Raw genomic sequence first — 23,209 nt, 5'->3', positions numbered from 1 at the left:
TTTTCTGAAGAGATGTGGTGCCAATCAGGTTGTGCCAAACTTTGCTAAGGTCATGCATCACATCCATTCTGCAGCAGCTAAGAGAATTATGAAGCGTGCTAGCCTCGCCTTGGTTCGTGAGAGCATACACTTTACCAGATGCAGCCTTGAGTACAACTCCCAGGAACTACTTAAACTACATCTACAACTAGCCAATCATTTTAATTCCGGGATCTGGGACTGGACTGATGGTGCTACCTGGGTGACCGCTGATTCCGCACATAAGAAGACCTCGGGGCATCAGATATCTAAATTCTCTTGTCTCTCTGACAAACCATTGCTGGAGGCCCCACCGTCTTATCAATCTCATGGACATTGAGCTGGCTGGGAAGGGGGGGGGCAGTTTCTGTTCTGGAGAAGTGAATTAATTTTGCTCCCACACCTGGGTTCACACCAGCAGCAGACATTGTCAGTGCAGTTGAACAGGTTGCTGCGCGACTACCACCTGAAGCAGCTGAAGAAGTTACGCCGGGAAACCTGCTGTGCTCTGACGAGAGCTAAACTGATCAAGTCGAGTATTACCAGCAGAGAGAGGGCAGCCATTCGAGACCTGAGACAGAGCCCTGAGATTGTTGTCTTACTGGCTGACAAAGGAAATGTCATGGTTGTTCTTTCCCATAAGGACTACATTCAGAAGATGCAGAGCCTGCTAAATGACGAATCTTTCAGGAAGATCAATGTTGATCCCACAAAGAAGGTGGAGAACAAGACTAGAGCTCTTCTCAAGGACACAGATATAGCAGAAGGTGTCGCCAAGAAATTGACACCTCAAGGACCTGTACCGCCAAGACTTTATGGACTACCTAAAGTCCACAAAGAAGGGGTACCATTATGCCCAATTGTCAGCAACATTAGGGCACCTACATATTTGCTGGCCAAATACCTGGCAGAATTACTAAACGCTTATTTGAGTAAATACCCTTATCACGTTCGTAATTCTGTGGATTTCGTAAAACGTCTCTACAACTTCAACATTAAAGACTGAGATATCCTGGTGAGTTTTGACGTTGTTTCATTATTCACTAGGGTGCCTCTTCGAGAGCCAGTTGAGCCCATTGCACAGAAATTTGACGAGAAGAGGACCAATCTTTTCAAACACGTTCTGACCCCCACATATTTTCTCTTTAATAGAGAATACTATGAACAAACAGAAGGAGTCGCAAGGGGTAGCCCACTCTCGCCTGTGGTCGAGGATTTCTATATGGAGTGCTTCGAGGTGGAAGCTGTGGTGTCATCCAAATGGAAACGTACTTGTTTTCTACGTTATGTGGATAACACGTTTGTGATCTGGCCCCATCGAAGGGACAAGCTCCTGGATGTCCTTATATACCTGAACTCCATACATCCCAACATCAAATTCACTATGGAGACTGAAGCAGAAGGAAGATTACCATTCCTGGACGTCATGGTCAAAAGAAGGGCGGATGGCACCCTGGGCCACAGGGTATGCAGGATTTGCATGTGAATAGCTGCCACCACCCTGTGCAGAGGAATGGGGTGCTAAAAACACTGGAGCACAGGGCGCGCACCATCTCTGACGCAGAGTGTCTGCCCCAAGAGATGGAACACATCAAAACTGTATTCTGGAAAAATGGGTACTCGGAATGGCATATCAGACGCTCTCTCTGCCCCACCTCTACAGTACAGTATGTGGAGACAGAAGAGGCCATGGAGAAAGAGATAGACAATGCCTATATATCGTATACTGGCGCACTATCAGGTAAAATAGGACGAATATTGAGGAAACACCGAGTAGGAACTGTCTTTTGCCCACCAAATAACACGAGCATTCTTGGGAAGTGTCAAATACAATCTCAGTTTCCAGAAGATCAGCATATACCAGATTCAGTGTCAATGTGGGAAGACTTATATTGGACAGATAGTGCGCACCATCGAAGATCATTGCCGAGAACATCAGAGGCACACCCGGCTTGGGTTCCCCAACAAGTTGGTGGTCACAGAGCACTGTTTGTCCGAAAATCACGAAATGGACTCCCAACATACCAAGGTCTTGGCACAGACGTCTAAATACTGGGACAGCATCGTAAGAGAGGCTATCGAAATTCATAACAGGGATGCACTCATCAACTATGATTGCAGGCACAACCTCAGCAGGGCATAGGAATCATCACTGAGTCTAATTAAAAAGACACTCAGCAAAGGTAACGAACGGGTGACTAGGATGGACAAGGCAATTACACCAACGACACCACAGATGCCGACGCCAGCGTCTCAGCAACCACTGACATGCAGGCACGGACTGCGGAGAGAACATGCTGAAAGGGGAAGGGATTTAATACAGCCGCCCACCCTCAAGAGTTCAGTTTGTCAGCACACCTGATGATGGCAACATGTCTGATCACCGAAATAATGTGCCCGTTGGACACTATGGAGTGGCAGAACACCCGTGGACTGTTTGAGCAACAATGTACATAATTACAGTACCAGAAGAAAAAATAACATTCAATACTCCACATTTAAGTTGTCTTTAGTACAATAAGGGGTGCAGAATGCTGTAACAAAAAGTTTTGATTACTTACCCAGCAATATAAAATGTCTGACAGACAGCAAAGTTAAAACAAATACAGGGCTATTACAAATGATTGAAGCGATTTCATAAATTCACTGTAGCTCCATTGATTGACATATGGTCACGACACACTACAGATACGTAGAAAAACTCATAAAGTTTTGCTCGGCTGAAGCCGCACTTCAGCTTTCTGCCGCCAGAGCGCTCGAGAGCGCAGTGAGACAAAATGGTGACAGGAGCCGAGAAAGCGTATGTCGTGCTTGAAATGCACTCACATCAGTCAGTCATAACAGTGCAACGACACTTCAGGACGAAGTTCAACAAATATCCACCAACTGCTAACTCCATTCGGCGATGGTATGCGCAGAGTAAAGCTTTTGGATGCTTCTGTAAGGGGAAATCAACAGGTTGGCCTGCAGTAAGTGAAGAAACGGTTGAACGTGTGCGGGCAAGTTTCACGCGCAGCCCGCGGAAGTCAACGAATAAAGCAAGCAGGGAGCTAAACGTACCACAGCCGACGGTTTGGAAAATCTTACGGAAAAGGCTAAAGCAGAAGCCTTACCGTTTACAATTGCTACAAGCCCTGACACCTGATGACAAAGTCAAATGCTTTGAATTTTCGGCACGGTTGCAACAGCTCATGGAAGAGGATGCGTTCAGTGCGAAACTTGTTTTCAGTGATGAAGCAACATTTTTTCTTAATGGTGAAGTGAACAGACACAATGTGTGAATCTGGGTGGTAGAGAATCCTCACGCATTCATGCAGCAAATTCGCAATTCACCAAAAGTTAATGTGTTTTGTGCAATCTCACGGTTTAAAGTTTACGGCCCCTTTTTCTTCTGCGAAAAAAACGTTACAGGACACGTGTATCTGGACATGCTGGAAAATTGGCTCATGCCACAACTGGAGACCGACAGCGCCGACTTCATCTTTCAACAGGATGGTGCTCCACCACGCTTCCATCGTGATGTTCGGCATTTCTCAAACAGGAGATTGGAAAACCAATGGATCGGTCGTGGTGGAGATCATGATCAGCAATTCATCTCATGGCCTCCACGCTCTCCCGACTTAACCCCATGCGATTTCTTTCTGTGGGGTTATGTGAAAGATTCAGTGTTTAAATCTCTTCTACCAAGAAACATGCCACAACTGCGAGCTCGCATCAACGATGCTTTCGAACTCATTGATGGGGACATGCTGCGCCGAGTGTGGGAGGAACTTGATTATCGGCTTGATGTCTGCCGAATCACTAAAGGGGCACATATCGAACATTTGTGAATGCCTAAAAAACTTTTCCAGTTTTTGTATGTGTGTGCAAAGCATTGTGAAAATATCTCAAATAATAAAGTTATTGTAGAGCTGTGAAATCGCTTCAATCATTTGTAATAACCCTGTAGAAAGTTTCTCCTTGACAACTCCTTCTAGTCCGTAAAAAAATTTATAGTTCTGTAATGTGTAAAACTCACATCTCAGTATCTTTTTTTCTTTTTGTAATTAAAAAATTAAAAATACTTAGAAGTGTTCAGAATGTAACTATATGTACAGATTAATTTGCGATGTAAATGTAAAATGACTCATTTCACATCATTACGATCTATCGTTCAAAATGATCTGTGGAACTTGCAACAGTAACTAACTAACTACATTTTTTGACACTGAAAAATTTGGGCTATGAAACAGTAATATTGGCTTTGTGAAAAGTTTGATTTCTAAAATTATAAAAGTTAGAAGTTCTTTACATAGTATAGAAATAGGACTTTCAAAATGAAGTGGGTAAATCGTACAATAATCAACTACTTGTGGGGTCAGACTTTTAAGTACTCATGTTTTTATGAATTTTTGTATATAGCACTAGTTCTCTTAAACTCACAAACTCATAAGATATCACCATATGCCACTCTTACTCTGAACATGTTTCAGATTACATCTGTGTCTTAAACTGCTTGTAGAACATTTCTTGTAGATACATTGTGACAGGCTATTTGTCCTCAGAATTCATGTGTATTTATCTTAAAAATTGACATTTTCTGCTGCAGGTAATAATGGGTGGTGGATATCAAACTCTAGTGTCAAATGCTTCAACACTCCCAGGAGATCCTATAGACACATGGGCATGCTATCGACAAGATGGACGTAATCTCATAGAAGACTGGAAACTGGACAAAATCTCTAGAAATGCTACCTATAGTGTGCTTCGGAATGTAACTGATTTGAGAAATCTTGATATTTCTGAGACAGATTATGTGTTAGGTATCGTCAGTTTAAGTACTCTGTTTCAAATGTTGCAGTTACTGTTTATGTTGTGAGATATAATAATTTTATTAGAAGAATTATTTTAAATGTTTGCAGAATTCTGTTCAATAAGACCACAGAGACCAGCCCTCATCTGCTAATCAGTTTAAAGGCCATCTAGGTAAAAACTTCCTAGTGTCCCAAAACCCTTTTCCCTTTGTGCAATTCAAATTCATAACAATATCTTCCTGATCTGGACCCAAGGTCAAGACACCCTATCCTAGTCACCAAAGAAATTTCCTACATCATATCTTCACACACCTGTAATCTGCCCATCACCTCTCAAGAACCAGTTGCAACAGAAAAAACCTCCTCATCACACAATATCATGTTATCATCTCAGACTGTAGCAATTGGACAGTGTCATTTACCAGGGCTTCAAGTATCTATCAACGTGCTTGGAAATGAGGGACATCCTACCAGTGCTCCTCCTCACTTCTCATAAAGTGTTATTCCACAACCCACCCAACCTAAACAACATCCTTGTCCTTCACTATGCCACTCCCGCTCCCTCCCTCCTGCCACAGGGATCATAGCCCCTTGGAAGATCCAGGTGTGAGACCTGCGAAATTCACCCACTCAGCAAATCCTACTCGTCCTGTCACAGGGTTATCATATCCAGTTTTTGTCCACCATCTATGTTGAGTCCAAACTAACAATTATGCTCTAATTACATTAATGTTAGTGACACACTAAACTCTGACTTACTTTTCTTTATTCGACATGTAGAAATGAATCAACATGATAAATGATGTAATCTTCACTGCATATTGTGATTGAGGGGTTTAAGATAAATTTCATGTTATGTGTGATTACATTACAAATATATCACTATGATACACACCTATACTACCTTCTCTCTGTCATTCTCTATGAAATAGTGAAACACATTTTTTAAGAGAGGAATGTTTATGGCTCTACCATTAATCAGTTTGTCAAATAAGCAACATTTAAACAACAAAACTTTTTCAAATGGGCATTTCATATTATATTGCTAATTGCATGAAATGACACCTTTAGTGATTGCTGTTATCTGCATGGGAGAACAGTGACATTACCATTACTGGCCAGAGAAGTGTCGTCATTGAAGCTAGTTCATGGTATAAAATGTATCACCACAGCACTATAAAGAGATTGTTCTTGGAGGAGACATATCAGTAAAACTAACTCACTCGCTCAGTTACAGCAAACAGTGAATTAGAATGTAATTGTGTGGCAAGAATTATGCACTATTATAGCTGATATCATTCAACACATTTTGACCTCAGGGAATTTCTTATCGACTAGAAAAGTTACCACCAGACTTGGAGGAAATCCAATACAATTAGAACCTCTTCATAAGAAAAGTTAGTTGTGAAACTAAGTTGTATTGTAACAATGCTTCACTGCAGTATTGAACACATTTTGCAACAAAAATGTACTCATTTTAAAAATATATATATTTGTTGATATTGCATATTAAGGCAGCTGTAAGTTTAGGAAACATTGCTCTTACAATTTGCCTGTTATTGTTATGTAATCTAGATAATTAACACAATAAGGAATCCATGCTTTCAGTTGTTCCAGGTATCTTTAAAATATTACCTATGTGCTGGTTGCTCCTAACAGTAGTCATTCCTAATGATGTAACCTGAAGTGTGTATTTGTTACAATTATCTGCTATGATTCCAAGTCATAATAGCAACTGTAAATATGCACAAGTAATCACAATTTTGAAAAATATCTTCCACTTATTAATTTTAACACAAACTCAACCTTGTGAGGTTCGCAGGAGAGTTTCTGTAAAGTTTGGAAGGTAGGAGACGAGATACTGGCAGAAGTAAAGCTGTGAGGACCGGGCGTGAGTCGTGCTTCGGTAGCTCAGATGGTAGAGCACTTGCCCACGAAAGGCAATGGTCCCGAGTTCGAGTCTCGGTCGGGCACACAGTTTTAATCTGCCAGGAAGTTTCATATCAGTACACACTCCGCTGCAGAGTGAAAATCTCATTCTGAAAATATTTTTGCTTTTGCAGAAGGAATTTGGTGACTGATGTTTTGTGAAGGATGCCTTTTTTTTAATGATTGACATCTCAGCCCACATATTGGACCCTATACACTCTCTTCACTATTTTGTGATAATACAAAACAAGCTGTTCTTTGAACCTTTTTGATGTCCTCCGTCATTTCTATCTGGTAAGGATCCCATGCTGCACTGTGATGCTGTGGAAGAGGATGGACAAACCTAATGGAGGCAGCCTCTTTAGTAGATCTGTTGCATCTCCGAAGTGTTCTGTCAATAAAATGCAGTCTTTGGTCCATCTTCCCCACAACATTTTCTATGTGATACTCCCAGTTTAAGTTGTTCCATTGTAATCCCTAGGTATTTAGTTGAACTGACATCCTTTCGATTTGTGTGATTTATCATGCAACCAAAATTTAATTGATACCTGTTAGTACTCATGTGGATGACACCACAGTATTCGTTGTTTAGAGTCAATTCCCATTTTTCGCTCCATACTGATATCTTGTCTCATTGTATAAAGTAATTTGCAGTTGGTTTTCATCTAATGACTTCACTAGACAGTAAATGAGAGCTTCATCTACAAGCAATCTAAGAAGGCTGCTCAAAATTACTCCTAAATTGTTTATGTATATTGAGAACAGAAAAGTGCCTATAGCACATCCTTGGAGAATGCCAGATATTGCTTCTGTCTTATTCAATGTGTATCCATCAAGTACTATAAACTGTGACCTTTCTGACAAGAAATAACAAATAGCAGTCACACAACTGAGACTCCATAGTCATGTAGACTGATTAGAAGCAGCTTGTAAGAAGTTGTGTCAAAAGCCTTCTGGCATGTAAAAATTTGGAATCCATTTGAAATCCCCTGCCAGTACCACTCATTACCTCATGTGAATAGAGAGCTAGTTGTGATTTGCATTATGATCGTTTCTGAATCTGTGCTGACTATATATCATAAGATCATTTTCTTCAAGGTAATACATAATGTTCCAAAACTCTACCACAAATTATTGTCAGCAATATGGGTCTGCAATTCAATGGATTACTTGTATTACATTTCCTGAATACTTGTGTGACCTGTGCAACTTTTCAGTCGTTAGGTATGGATATTTTGTTGAGTGAATGGTTGTATATGATTGCTAATTATGGAACTATTATATCAGCATACTCTGAAAGGAACTGAATTGGTATACAATTTGGACCAGAAAACATGCCTTTATTGAGTGATTTAAGTTGCTTTCCTACACCAAGTTACTCATGTTGGCAGCCATTCTTGATGTGAACCAGGAATATTTACTTCATCTTCTTTCATGAAGGAATGTCAGAAGACCATTTTTAGTAACTCTGCTTTAGTGGCGTTGTCATTCATAAAATTACCATTGCTACCTTGCAGTGAGAGTATTGTTTGTGTCTTTTGCCTGGAACAATTTACATACAAACAGAATTTCTTTGGATTTTTCTGTCAGATTTCAAGACAGTTTTGTTATATAAGCTATAAAAAACATCTCACATTGAAGTCTGCAATAAATTTTTAGCTTCTGTGAAACATCGCCTATTCTTGGAAATTTTGTTTTTTTTTCTAAAATTTTTTTGTTGCTTCTGCAACAGTGTTCTGACCTGTTTTGTGTATTTTTGACAAGATCTGTTCCATCTCTTATTACTTTATTTGGTCTCCATCTTTCAATTGCCATCAATACTCTTTCTTTGAATCTAAGCCACATCTGGTCTGTGCATACATGGTCAGGTTGGAAGGACTGGAGATTGTCTCTTAGGAAGGCATCATGCAAATTTTATCTGATTTTGCATTTATTTTTGGTGAATTTGGATGTTATGGTATTCAGCCTCACTACAGTAACCTTATAGCCACTAATTCCTGTATCTGTCATGATGCCCCCTGTTTGCTCAGGAGCATTTGTTGATAAGAGGTCAAGTATGTTTTCGTAACCATTTACACTTCAAGTGGGCTCCTGAACTAAGTGCCCAAAATAAATTTTAGAGAATGCATTTAGTACAATGTTGTACAATATTCATCCAAACCAGTGAATTTAAAAAATGTATTTTTGCCAACATATAGAGAGTAGATTGAAGTCACCTCCAACTATAATTGTGTAAGTAGTGTAGTGTCTATCTGAAGTGAGACTCAAGTTTTCCTCTAACCTCTCAGCAACTGCATCATCTGTGCTGTGGGGTCAGTAAAAGGAACCAATTATTAGTTTATTCCTGTTAAGTATAACCTCTACTCATACTAGCTCACAGGAACTATCTACTTCAGTTTCATTTCATTTTCATTTCATTGCATTTCATTTTATTATCTTCCTGTATATCATTTACATGATGTAGGAATTGTCACAACAAAGTTGTTATACTAGTACAAGTACTACAGACATAATAATAGAATATCACTTTCAAGGCATTTTTTAAAAGTACAAGTTTAGACATACAAATTAAAATTTTTGGCAATAAATTTACACACAATCAAAGTACTCATCTACGTCATAGAAAGTTTTGCTTAAAAGGTAATTTTTAAGTTAAGTCTTAAATTTTACTTAATCTATTATTGCCTTCATGTACACTGGCAGAGCATTGTAGAGTTTTATTCCAAAATAACTTACATGCTTTTGGGTTTGTGTTGTCCTTACCCTTTCTACATACAAATTCTTAAGAGTTCTAGTATTATAATTATGGCAGTCCTCATTTGTACGTAGATTTTTCATATGTGCTCTTGTACACAGAATGCTTTTAAAAATATACAGTGATGGTATTATGAGTATTTGCAGTTCTTTGAAAAGGGGCCTACAATGAGTTCTTGGAGAGTTATGTGTTATGATTCGTACAGCTCTTTTCTGAAATTTGAAGATATCTGTTAAGCTTGATTTACTTTTACCCCAGAACACTATGCCATAAGACACGATGGACTGAAAGTAAGCAAAATACACTAGTCTAGTACAGTCTGTACTGCATACTCTAGATAATATCCTCAATGCAAAACATGCCAAATTGAGCCTGTGGGATAAGTACTTGAGATGGTCTTTCCAGCTTAAGTTTTGATCAATGTGCATGCCCAAAAACTTTGTGGATTGTACACTATCTTCTTATCCATTAGTTTTAACTGGAGGTCCACAATTTGAGTTGCTTTGCCATACTGTATATAATTTGTTTTACTTAGATTAAGTGTTAACTCATAGGCATTAAACCAATGTTGAATATATTTCAGGACTATATTAGTTGTGGTGGTTAACGATTTTTTATCATCACTTATAATTATGCTAGTGTCATCTGCGAACAACATTATTTTGGTAGAAATATTAGGATTTTTTATGTCATTTATACACTCCTGGAAATTGAAATAAGAACACCGTGAATTCATTGTCCCAGGAAGGGGAAACTTTATTGACACATTCCTGGGGTCAGATACATCACATGATCACACTGACAGAACCACAGGCACATAGACACAGGCAACAGAGCATGCACAATGTCGGCACTAGTACAGTGTATATCCACCTTTCGCAGCAATGCAGGCTGCTACTCTCCCATGGAGACGATCGTAGAGATGCTGGATGTAGTCCTGTGGAACAGCTTGCCATGCCATTTCCACCTGGCGCCTCAGTTGGACCAGCGTTCGTGCTGGACGTGCAGACCGCGTGAGACGACGCGTCATCAAGTCCCAAACATGCTCAATGGGGGACAGATCCGGAGATCTTGCTGGCCAGGGTAGTTGACTTACACCTTCTAGAGCACGTTGGGTGGCACGGGATACATGCGGACATGCATTGTCCTGTTGGAACAGCAGATATCTTACGTCTATTACGTGTATACAAGGAAAAGGGTGAGGGTGACATGTATGTTGATTTGCCAAAGTCTTTATTTGCATTTTCACATGTGTGGAATGTGCGGTAGGCTATGACGTCACGGTCGATGAAGCTTTCCAGTCCCGATACATTGGGTACGCCTGTACCACCTCGTACAATTGCAACGGTTAGCCAGCCGTTGCCATGAGAAAATGTATCATTCAGATCAATACTGAAATTCAGTCTACATCCACAGAAGACAGCAGGTCCATCTAGTAGAGAATGTGCAGCGACAGATTAATAGTATTTTTCTTCTTGTCAGCGGCAGATGTTGTCATTTCGACGTCTTCAATTGTACAGCGTCCGCTGTACGATGCATTACATCGTATGACATCTCTGAGCGCTCTCTGAGCACGTGACCTTTAACCCCCCCGATAAGGCGGCTCAAGTCCATCTTGGCAGCGCGCCAGCCGCCGAAGACTGGCATGCAGCGACAGATTTTATAGTATTTTTCTTCTTGTCAGCGGCAGATGTTGTCATTTCGACGTCTTCAATTGTTTTATATATTGTCTGTCTTGGACGGCGACGATATCTTCTGTATGGGTTCGATGACGGTTTGGATGTACCGTGCACTATTCAGTGTCCCCTCGACGATCACCAGTGGTGTACGGCCAGTGTAGGAGATCACTCCCCACACCATGATGCCGGGTGTTGGCCCTGTGTGCCTCGGTCGTATGCAGTCCTGATTGTGGCGCTCACCTGCACGGCGCCAAACACGCATACAACCATCATTGGCACCAAGGCAGAAGCGACTCTCATCGCTGAAGATGACACGTCTCCATTCGTCCCTCCATTCACGCCTGTCGCGACACCACTGGAGGCGGGCTGCACAATGTTGGGGCGTGAGCGGAAGACGGCCTAACGGTGTGCGGGACCGTAGCCCAGCTTCATGGAGACGGTTGCGAATAGTCCTCGCCGATACCCCAGGAGCAACAGTGTCCCTAATTTGCTGGGAAGTGGCGGTGCGGTCCCCTACGGCACTGCGTAGGATCCTACGGTCTTGGCGTGCATCCGTGCGTCGCTGCGGTCCGGTCCCAGGTCAACGGGCACGTGCACCGTCCGCCGACCACTGGCGACAACATCGATGTACTGTGGAGACCTCACGCCCCACATGTGGAGCAATTCGGCGGTACGTCCACCCGGCCTCCCGCATGCCCACTATACGCCCTCGCTCAAAGTCCGTCAACTGCACATACGGTTCACGTCCACGCTGTCGCGGCATGCTACCAGTGTTAAAGACTGCGATGGAGCTCCGTATGCCACGGCAAACTGGCTGACACTGACGGCGGCGGTGCACAAATGCTGCGCAGCTAGCGCCATTCGACGGCCAACACCGCGGTTCCTGGTGTGTCCGCTGTGCCGTGCGTGTGATCATTGCTTGTACAGCCCTCTCGCAGTGTCCGGAGCAAGTGTGGTGGGTCTGACACACCGGTGTCAATGTGTTCTTTTTTCCATTTCCAGGAGTGTATAAAGCAAGAATAATAAGGGACCGAGAACACTGCCCTGTGGGACACCTATTTCCAATTTCTTAGCATCTGAGACCCACTTGATTTTCTGATTTTTATGCTCTGCGATGATTTCTACCACCTGAGTTGTATCTTGAAGGTAAGATTCAAACCACTGCTTCACAACTCCCCTTACACCTATTGCCTCCATCTTGTTTAACAGAATTTTGTGATTTACTGTATCAAAAGCTTTAGATAAATCTAAGTTAATTCCCACTACACGTTTTTTAGTGTCGAGACTCCTGACAATCTCTTTGGTATAGGCATGGATAGCTGATTCTGTGCTGTGGCCTGAGCGAAAGCCATGTTGATTGCAGTTTAGAAGTTTGTGAGCATCTAAGTAATTTATGAGTCTGGTTTTCATTAATTTCTCTAGAATTTTTGAAAATAATTGGAAAGGGATATTGGTCTATAATTTTCTACCTTGTATGGATCTCCTTTTTTAAACAGAGGTCTAACCTTAGAGATTTTCAACCTCTCAGGAAACACACCTTCGCTGAAAGACAAATTGGCAATATGTACCAGGGGCTTTATAATTTGTTGGGCAACTTTTTTTATTATTGACACAGGCACTTCATCCACACCTGCAGACATTTTTGATTTTAGGCTCTTTATCACCTTTCATATTTCATTATCATTTGTGGGAGTTAACAACATACTACTGTCTACTTTTGGGGCTGTTAATTTCTCATGTTTAGTAAAGTTTTTACTTAATGACACTGGTACACTTAAAAAGTAATTATTAATGTAATTTGCCAGAGTTTCATCTTTTAATTCAATATTTTCACTATTTTTGAGTACTATTTCCTGATCCTTGAGGCCCTTACCTGTTTCCCTTTTCACAATTTCCCAAATAGTTTTTGATTTATTGCCTGATTTTCTAATTAATTTATCATTACTTAGTAATTTTGCTTTTGTAATTACTTTCCTATATATTTTTTTGTAATTTGTTACATATTCTTTAAACTTGGGGTCAGTCCAACTTTTCAGTCTATAGTTAAGCATTTTCATGGTCCTGGAGGAATTTCTAATACCTGTTGTGATCCAGGAGTTAGCATGTGTATGCCCATATGTGTTTGTTTTGACAAGTTTCTTAGGAAAACACATTTCAAAATTCAACATAAACAGGGAAGAAAAAACATTATATGCAGTGTTTGTGCTAGTTTGTAACGGTACTTCTGCCCATGATTGGTTAGTCAGTGTATTTATGAAGTGACTGCAACTATTTGTGGAGAAGGTTCTTTTGTACATTTGGTATGAACTATTTTTGGTCACAGGGGCTATGGGAAATTTAAGGATAAGTGCATTGTGATCAGATATTCCTAGGTCAACATTTATTACATCTATATCTATGGCATCTATATTTGTGAAGATATTATCTATGAGACTTTTTGAAGAGTTTGTTATTCTTGTAGGGTTAGTTATATGTGGATACCAATTGAAGCTATGTAAAACATTCAGGAACTGATCTATGGATGCACCTTCAGTCAATAAGTTGACATTAAAATCTCCACTTATAATTATTGTTGGTTTTTTTATGATGTAATATTTTGAGCAATGCCTCTAACTTATTTCTAAAAATTTCAGGATCACCACATGGTGATCTGTACACTGACATTATTATTAATTTACTCTTTTGCATATTCAGCTGTATTGCTGCAGCCTCAAAATATTTTTCTTCGTTCAAGGATTCAGTTACAGTCATATTTTTAACCTTTACTCCAGGTTTTACATAAATGCAAACACTGCCATGTCTTGTTTCCTTCCTGCAAAAATGGCTTACTAATTTGTATTGGGAAATGCAAATATTTTCTAGTTCATAACTCATGCACCAATGTTCTTGAATGCAAATACAATCTATACTAGCTTCACTGGCTGCAATTTCAAGTTCTAATATTTTATTTTTAGTGCATTGTATGTTAAGGCTCATTATTTTTAAATTATTGAAATTAGATTGAGAGGAGTTTGTACTCATGTTCCCCAATGTTACCGGCCGTTCCTTGCCAAGGCTGGGTACCAAAAATCCTTAAGAATTACATGTTTCCTGCTCCTTGTATTTCTTACCCCTGGACGTGCCACCATACGTCTTGTATCTGTAGTTGTAGCTGCTGTTTCAGTGGATGCTGGAGGTGTTTCTGAAGCTGATGATTCAGTGGATGTTAGAGATGCTGACAGTTTTGATGCTGAGTCTGGTTTTGTAAGTGATGTTCCAATTGATACTGGAAGTGATGTTCCAATTGATATTGGAACTTTTGCTGAAACTGTATTTTCATTTAAATCTTGAACTACAGTTGGCACTGACGTTACTGTGGACGTTGAAGCTGTGTATGAAGCTGATAAATGAAGCTGCGATGGTGTTGATTTTTCTTCTGTTGATGATATCTGAGTGGCATTTTGTACCACTGTTCTTGCCTCTGTTCTTCTGATTGATGGACTAGTCACAGATTCTGGACTTGATTTTGAACCTGCTGTGGAGGGTGGTAGATCTGCTGCTGATGATAATGGTTCAGCTGTTTCTGATGATTTCGACACTACTGACAATTTGGCTGATGTGGCTGCTGTACTGGACGACACTTCAGATTTTTTTACTTCTTCTAACGTCAAAGAATCTTCTGTTGCTACCAATGATTGTGGGACATCAGCTCTTCCTATTTCCACTAATGTTGATACTTTAATAAGGCTGTTTTCAGACAGTGTAATAGTGTTTCGTTCTACTTCAGAGTCTTTAATAGCATTCGATATTTCAGCACTCATGGCTTCTTTCCCTTTCATGTTTCTGTGAAGTCCATGCTCTGTAAAATGCTCTCTGCAATCACTATTTATCCCAACATATGTAGCATTAGGATAACCTCGACATATCTTAGCGAAAAGTCTGTTGGCGGTAATAATCTCAGTATTCACGCATGAGTTTTCCATGAGATCATACCTATGAGGGATACTGACAACAAAAAATTTCACTTCAGGCATTTTACAAATTACTTGCTTTAAAACTGTTGTAGCACATCTAGTTTCATTGTGGTATACATCGTTGGCGCCTCCAATTATCACACATGTGCTGCCATTCGTCATAGATTGATTACAGCTATTTAAAACTTCACATAGTGGGGCTCCTGGTTTGATTACGTCAGTTACCTTGAATCCTGTTTTCTTAGAACTCATAATTTCAGCTACACCTCTTCCATGGCTGTCTGCTAGAATAAGGATTTCATGTCTATTTTCCAACGTGTGTTTTTTGTTTTGTTTACAAATAGCAGGCTGATTTGTTTTGCTTTGTGAGCGCATTTTAGCGTTGATCACTGAACTGTCCGTGTGGATGATGGTACAATTTGGTTGTTCTTTCTCCTCTGTGCTATTTTCAAGCACACTAAACCTATTACTTAGTTTTAAAGTAAGTTCCGCTGTTTTTGTTTTTGGTCGTGTGCTGCTTATTTGACTGGTATTTGAGAACTCTTGTAGGCTAGATTTTGAGGAATTTCTCACACTTATTACCAAGTTTTCAAGCGTTTTTGCGTATTTTATAATATAATCGAGTTTTTCCTAAGTTCATTCTCTACATTCACTTGCACTTGCAAACCTGCCCTGTGCATTTCACTGGCTTTGTCCTGCCTGTTGCATTCTATACCGCAGTCGCACTTATTTAGAACTTCCGATCGTGAGAAACAATGGGTATGGCACCACTTATGATTGAACGTGCAAATTCTTAATCCATTTAACACAATTTTACGGCATATGGTACACTTCACTGACGAAATACGATCACAAATTACCGAGCGATTTGAAACTGCGTGTGTTTCACTGCAAGAGACACTGCTTTTAACATCAACAAATGCTCCACCACCAACTATATTTAATCCATGCTTTCTAGACACCATTAGGTTCTTTGTAAAAATTTCAATTGAACTTATCCCTGGCCTTGGCCAGCTTTCAGTACCTGTAATGATTTGAGCTTCAGTGTTTTCTGCTACTGCTTGGAGCTCCACTTCTTTCGCAAGACAGCTATGGTAATTTACAACTATAACACTGATTGCTCCTGGACCTAACCTCATCCTGTGTTTGACCTGCACCCTTTGAGACTGAAGTCCTTTTTGTATCTTCATGAGACCCTCTAACATTAAAATCCAACCAGTCCACTCCACACCAATGTAGCCATGGAACCCAATACTCCATTATCCTATGACAGAAATCAAAGAATCTGTAGTCTTCATGTTCATAGAACTGATGCAGACACTCCACTCAGCCTTGTACCAAAGGTCTGCAATTGGTCCTGTTGATGATGCTACAGATAGTGATCTGCTAGTATTTATAACTTCAGATAGCCATCAGAAACCAGTGACAATGTTTTCTGATCCAAAGTGACAAACATTGTTAGTACTGAGAATGAGATTTTCACTCTGCAGCAGAGTGTGCACTGATATGAAACTTCCTGGCAGATTAAAACTGTGTGCCAGACCGAGACTCGAACTCGGGACCTTTGACTTTTACAGGCAAGTGCTCTACCAACTGAGCTACCCAAGCATGACTCACAGCCCATCCTCACAGCTTTACTTTTGCCAGTACCTCGTCTCCTACCTCCCAAACTTTTCAGAAGCAGAATTTAGCTGCATTGAAGGCACGCATTGTGCAACACATTCTGAACATGACGCTGGAAACACTTTGATCAGCTGTGGAACATGCTGATTCTTGAATTCAACTTGTTGCAGAACACAGTGGACACAGCATACTGAACATGTTTTGTGCCAGTCACACAGAAATTAATAATCAGATTTCATTTTGATTGATGCTTTTTATGCAGTTTTTGGCCTCAGGACAATTAAAAACCAATGTGATTGATCCTTTTTATGCAGTTTTTGGCCTATTTTTGTTTTCTGTTTTTGAGATAAGATGTGAACCAACTTAGATTTTTCATGGAAGTCATAAGAAGCTAATTTGAGGAGCAGCTGCTTATGGTTTACTATATCAAATGCCTTACTAATGTCACAGAAGTTACCAGATATGCTCTCCTTGTTATCAAGGCTTCGCTTATTTTAGTAATTAGTTCATTAATAGCATGTACAGTGCTTTGGTCCTTCCTAAATCCATACTGACTGTGATGAGTAGTGTTATGTTTTTTATTATATTTTTCTAGTTGGTTACACACTATTCACTCAAATATTTTACAAATAATTGGTAGTATTGATACTGGCCAAAAACTTCCTATCTGCTCTTGTCTGCCCTTTTTGTAGATAGGTCAAACTTCCACATACTTCAGCCTGTCTGGAAAGCAGCCCTCATCAAATGATTGATTTATTATGTGACGGGGTTGGGATGCTGGGATGCAATATTATCGCATCCTGCCTTTATTATTTTTATTGGAACTTCATCCCAGCCCACAGATTTGAGATTTTTTCATAGCACAATACATGAGTAAATTTGAATTCTCCTGATCTGTGCCACATTATATTGGGACTTATGTGTGGAGGAGGGAGATCTTCAATTTTGCTATAATTTACAAAATACCTGGTGAATTCTTATTTCTAATTTATGATTAAAACTTCTTGTTTATTCAGTATCTATTTCAATCTTGACAATCTGCCATACAGCTTTTGATTTATTTGTCACATCTGATATGTATTTACTGTTAGCAGTTTGTTTTTCTTGTTTAACTACTCTGCCAAATATTCTCTTGTATTTGTTTGCATAGCTGACAAATTCTGCATCACAGTTGTTCTCTGTTTCCATGTGCAGTTTCCTCTTTCTAATACTAGAGATCCTGATACCTTCAGTTATCCATGAGTTTTTTTACAGTTCTTGTCACATGCTGTTATGAAGGGGAAACATTCATAGAAAACACTCATGAATTGTGATACAAAAGCATTGTAGTTTGTGTTTACTGAGTACCACTCACTGAATCTCCAGGAAATTTTATTTAGTCTTGAGACAAATGTATTCACATTTTGTTGGCTGAAGTTCCTGACTCGTTTCACTGTTACAGTTTCATCTAAATTTTCCAATGAGATAAAAAAGGGCTGAAAGGTCAGATATACCTAATTCTAAGATGAACCTTTCCGTAGCACCATAGTTGATATTGCTCACTACATAATCTATACATGTTTCAGAAGATGCTGTTATTCTAGTGTACTCACTAAAATTTAATGTTAAGCCATTTTTAGATGACATGTCCTTCAGAGAAACAGCAAATGTGTCATCAGCTCTTACATTTATGTTGAAGTCAGCACAAATTATGACTTTTTACATAATTTTTCTATCTGCAACCTACACAGCAAGGTTTCAAATTTGTCTAGAAATTTAGCTAAATACTCAAGGATACAATATATGCGAATAATTAATGCATATTCCAAAAGTTAAATGCAGCTGCTTTCAAATCATAGCTTCTTGTTCAAGCAATGAAAAGTCTGCCTGACTTCAAAGCATGCTGGGTCCTCCAAAACTGTTTTTCTACAAAAACTCACTGCTAAATTGTAACCTGAAAGTGAGTTTTATCAAATTTATATTTTCACTTTTAAGCCAGTGTTCATTTAAGCCTATAACTTTACATAACTTGTGTTCTCCAGAACAACTTCTAGTTCACACAATTTATTCATCATTCCTACTGGTAGACTGCCTCTATTAACATGCATTACGAAATTATTACAAATTGAATCAAACAGAGAATCATTTAACTGGGCATCGAATATGGCACCTGCATGGGTCTTTAATTCTAACTTGCATTCCATTATTTTGTTTCTCATAGACCAAATTCCATGGGAATTGGTCCAATCTGTTAGATTCCCTGTAAAGGATCACCCAGCACAATAACAGACTTATTTCTACTTTTGCTGATGAGAGAGATCTCTTCAAGAGCATTGCTTATGTTAGACACTTGCATCCTTTTACCGTATTTGTTGACATGCATTCCATGGTGTCAAACAGTTTCTTTGATAGTTACTAATGTCTATCACCTTATTTATAATCTGGATGCATTTCAGGTATATTTGCCAATGGACACATGAATTATGATGATCTGCATGTTAGTGCAGGTTCTAGTATGCCATCTCTTCATGAAATGACTACTACAGCAATTAGAGTTCTTCAGAAGAATCAAAAAGGATATGTGCTGGTGGTGAGTTATTTTCTATAGTTGTATACTAAAAAATGGAATATTGTAAATTATTTTCTTTTCTGCTATTCTTGGTTGTAGGTGGAAGGTGGTCTAATTGATGTGGCTCACCATAGGGGTTATGCTCGAAGGGCACTGCAGGAGACATTGGCACTAGACACTGCAGTAGAAGAGACCTTAAATACAATTAAGTATGATCCATTGAAGCTGAAAACAAATGAAGCATTGTCTGATACACTGGTTATTGTTACTAGTGATCACACCCACTCTTTATCCATAAATGGTTATCCTGCACGTGGTAGTAATATATTGGGTAAGTACATGAACATCGGTTCTTTCTTGTTGGTTTCAGGTGCTTAATAGAATGCTTATTAGTGCCCTTACATATATGTCTATATTTTCACTTTCTATTATCAAATTTAGATAGGCAGCAGACACAAACAGTACTTAAAAACCAATACCATATTTATTTCATTGTCACATAAGATAATGAGCAAATCAGCACTTAAACTGGTTACTGTCCTCTCATCTTGATTCCGGTATAACACGCGTACTATGAAAACATGGTACTGCAATTTGGACACCACTCACTGCTGGTTTCTTTTGCCGAAGAACAATTCTATGTGTTGTAAGACAGTACTCAGTCTGGAGTGAGCTCAGAATAGTTGGCAACAGTATGCCCATGAAATCACAGTGAATTTTGCTGTTCAAAACAGTTTAATAAGTAAGAGATCAGAAGTATTTTTACACATTTCTTGCTCATATAAATATTATTTACTGTAGTCACATTATCATACATGTTAGTGTTGGATTAAATAAGGCAAATATGGTGTGAAAAGTGCATTTCCATTCTTCTGTCAGCAGATTTATATGTATGCATATGAGAAACATTCACAAAGCCTCTTGTATATCTACTGTTTTTGTTTAACTTAATCTTCAATAAAAGTTTTATAAAACTAATTAGCTGCATGTGACTAGTGTGGATGTTGCCATATCTCTGTAAATGGGGAGTTTTTTGTGAAAAAGTATACATTATGGTTTCATTGGACCAAATACAGCATGCTGCAGTGAAGAGACTGGAGTACTCAGGGAGGCTCTTCTTTCAACTTTTAGGTTATGCCAGTAAAATCAGAAAATCACAGAACAAGAAGAAAAGATTTGTGTGCTTCAAGTAAAATTTAACATGTGAAATTTGAATTATAACAGTCAGGGGCAAGAAGCAAAGGAGGGGGTGAAAGGGTACTGGAGAAAGCTGGAAATCAAAGGGTAGGCAGGCAAAACTTTTGTTAGTGAATTTAAAATTTAATAAAAGCAAGATTGCAACTGATAACATAATTAGAGAAAGTAATCATAAATGCATCATAAAAATATGGTGTGAGGAACAACAGCTGGTCGAACTTTTGTAGAAATTCAAACTTTATTTAAGCTTCTAGTTTCAATGCCTCAGTAACATTGTCTTCAGGCCCCAATACATTGAGTGGCCAGGGTATTCCTGTCATATGTGCACAAAGTACAAGACCCACTGTAGTACCTGGATTCTGTAGAAGTCTTTCTAACAGTGTGCCCTCCACACATCCAGCAGCACCAATTGTCAATTCGTGTTCTATTGAATTCCTTCCCCTTCTTGCTGTCAATTGTTGCCTAATTTTCCTTCTGAATTTTCTATATCTGTTTCCTTCAATTTATCCAGTTCTCATCTATTTAATTTCCTCACTTTTGTAATTTCTTCACTTTTAATGACCAGTTCATAACCAATAAATTAGCATATGGTCAGAGACCATATCTGCCCCTGAACTGTCTTACAGTTTAAAATCTAATTTCAAAATCTCATTCTTACCATTATATAGTCAGTCTGAAACCTCTCAGTGTATTCAGGCAGTGTATTCAGGTGTCTTGAATGTATACAGCATTCTCACACAATTCTTTAACCAAATGGTAGCTATGATTAAACTATAGCTGTGCAAAAGTCTTCCAGGCTACCTGTTTCATTCAATTCCCCCATTACATGTTCTTCAGTTATTTTCCCTTCTGTTCCTTTCACTACTGTTGAATTCCAGTCCCTACACCATTAAATTTTGTCTCCATGAATTCTCTGAATAAAGCTTTCTTTCAATCTCTTCAACGTCTGCAGAGCTAATTGGCATATAAACTTCCACTACAGTGGTGTATGTTGCCTCCATGTCCACCTTGGCTATGATAAAGTGTTCACCATGGTGTTCACAATAGCTTACCCTCATTTCTATTTTCTTAATCATTATTAGACCTACTCCTGTATTACCCCTACTTGATTTTGTGTTTATAACCCTGTATTCATCTGACCAGAAGTCATATTCTTCCTGCCACCACACTCCACAAATTCCCACTATAACTTCAACATATCCATTTCCATTTTTAAATTTTCTAACACACCTACTTGATTAACATCTCACTCTTCAACTGGTAGAATGCCAGTTTCCTGATGATGACAACCTCTGAGTAGTCCCCACCCAAATATCTGAATGGCGGGCTATTTTACTTCCAGAATATTTTAACTAGGAAGATGCCATCATCGTTTGACGATACACTAGAGCTTCATGCCCTTGGGGAAAATATTGGTTGTAGTTTCTCCTGCTTTGTCATTCCCAGTACCACCACAGCAAGGCCATGATGGCTAATGTTACAAGACCAAATTAGTCAATCAACCAGATGTTGCCCCTGCAACTATCAAAAAGGCTGTTATACCTCTTCAGGAACCATAGGTTTTCCAGCCTCTCCACAGAAACTTCTCCATTGTGGCTGTACGTAGTGTAAAGCTATCTGTATTGTTGAGGTGTGAAAGCCCTCTGACCACAGTAAGGTCCATGGTTAATGGGGAAAGCCGTAAGTTAACTCTGCTGTAAAGCTAGTGAAAATAAATCCAGGCAGGCACTGTGGGACAGCTGTGTGATCTCATATTATTGCTATTCCAGTGGATTCTGCAGGAATATGATGATATATTTCTTATCGCTTAAACCTGAGTAGGAAGAGTGAAGTCAAGTTTGGAGATCTGTTAGTGAAAAAATAAGGGGTTCACCACCACACAAAAGGAAATTCATGTAGCTCTTGAGCAATAGAAGACAATTATTTTGTATTAAATTTAGAATTCATCACTTCATCACATAAGAATAAGCTAGGCTGCAGCTTTGTAGACTTATGTCATGGGAGGGACCCTCTAAATGAGCCAGGGATGCTCTACACACCAGAGACTGCTACCCATGTAGCTGACTGTGTGCGAGATACAAACAAGATTAATTCTTTCTATATTATTATTATTATTATTATTATTTATTATTATTAGCCAATTCTCCATCCACTCCAAGAAATGATAGCTGTAGGAGACACTGCCATATTAGTGTAAGATCCAAAGAAGTGCTCCACATAGATGAGACTGTTAAAATAATAGTGATCAGCTGCTGAAATATTTGGAACAAGGTGCAAGAATTTAAAGCATTCCAAAAAAGCACTACAGCTCATGGTATACAGAACCTGGTATAGCCCAAAACTGACAGCAGTGAGATTTTTGGGGTGAATCTGGCTGTAGACATTAGACAATAAACTAAAATCCATTGAGATGGAAACTGAATTTGCATGCAAGATCATTTGGACTAGAGTTAGTATCAAGGGTGGACATCAACTTATAATTTGGTCCTTCTGTCAACCACCAGACTCACCCTAAACAGACTGATAACTGAAAACTTTAGAAAAAACCTCAGTTGTTAGTATATGTTTCCCTATCATGCTGTCATCATTAGATGACACTTTAATCATTCACAGATCGAGTGGAGAAATTCCAGTTTCCAAGTGGGGATGTAATGAGAGATCCTGCAAAACAATACTAAATGTATTCTCTAAAAATTATTTAGAACAGATAGTTT

At 39.2% G+C, this 23,209-nt stretch overlaps 1 protein-coding gene across 2 annotated transcripts in view; it reads left to right on the top strand.

Annotated features, from left to right (window-relative positions):
- Positions 1–23,209, top strand: part of LOC124555349 (alkaline phosphatase-like) — a 220,917-nt gene that overhangs the window by 178,755 nt on the left and 18,953 nt on the right. For both annotated transcript variants that reach the window (XM_047129229.1, XM_047129230.1), the window contains exons 5-7: positions 4,607–4,820; positions 19,186–19,319; positions 19,398–19,629. In XM_047129229.1, coding sequence (XP_046985185.1) covers positions 4,607–4,820; positions 19,186–19,319; positions 19,398–19,629 — 580 coding nt within the window. The remainder of the gene's footprint in view (positions 1–4,606; positions 4,821–19,185; positions 19,320–19,397; positions 19,630–23,209) is intronic.

Source organism: Schistocerca americana, chromosome X (assembly GCF_021461395.2).
Source record: "Schistocerca americana isolate TAMUIC-IGC-003095 chromosome X, iqSchAmer2.1, whole genome shotgun sequence".
Lineage (NCBI taxonomy): Eukaryota > Metazoa > Arthropoda > Insecta > Orthoptera > Acrididae > Schistocerca > Schistocerca americana.
Note: the sequence above shows the minus strand (reverse complement) of the source record. Positions and strands in the feature narration are given on the sequence as shown.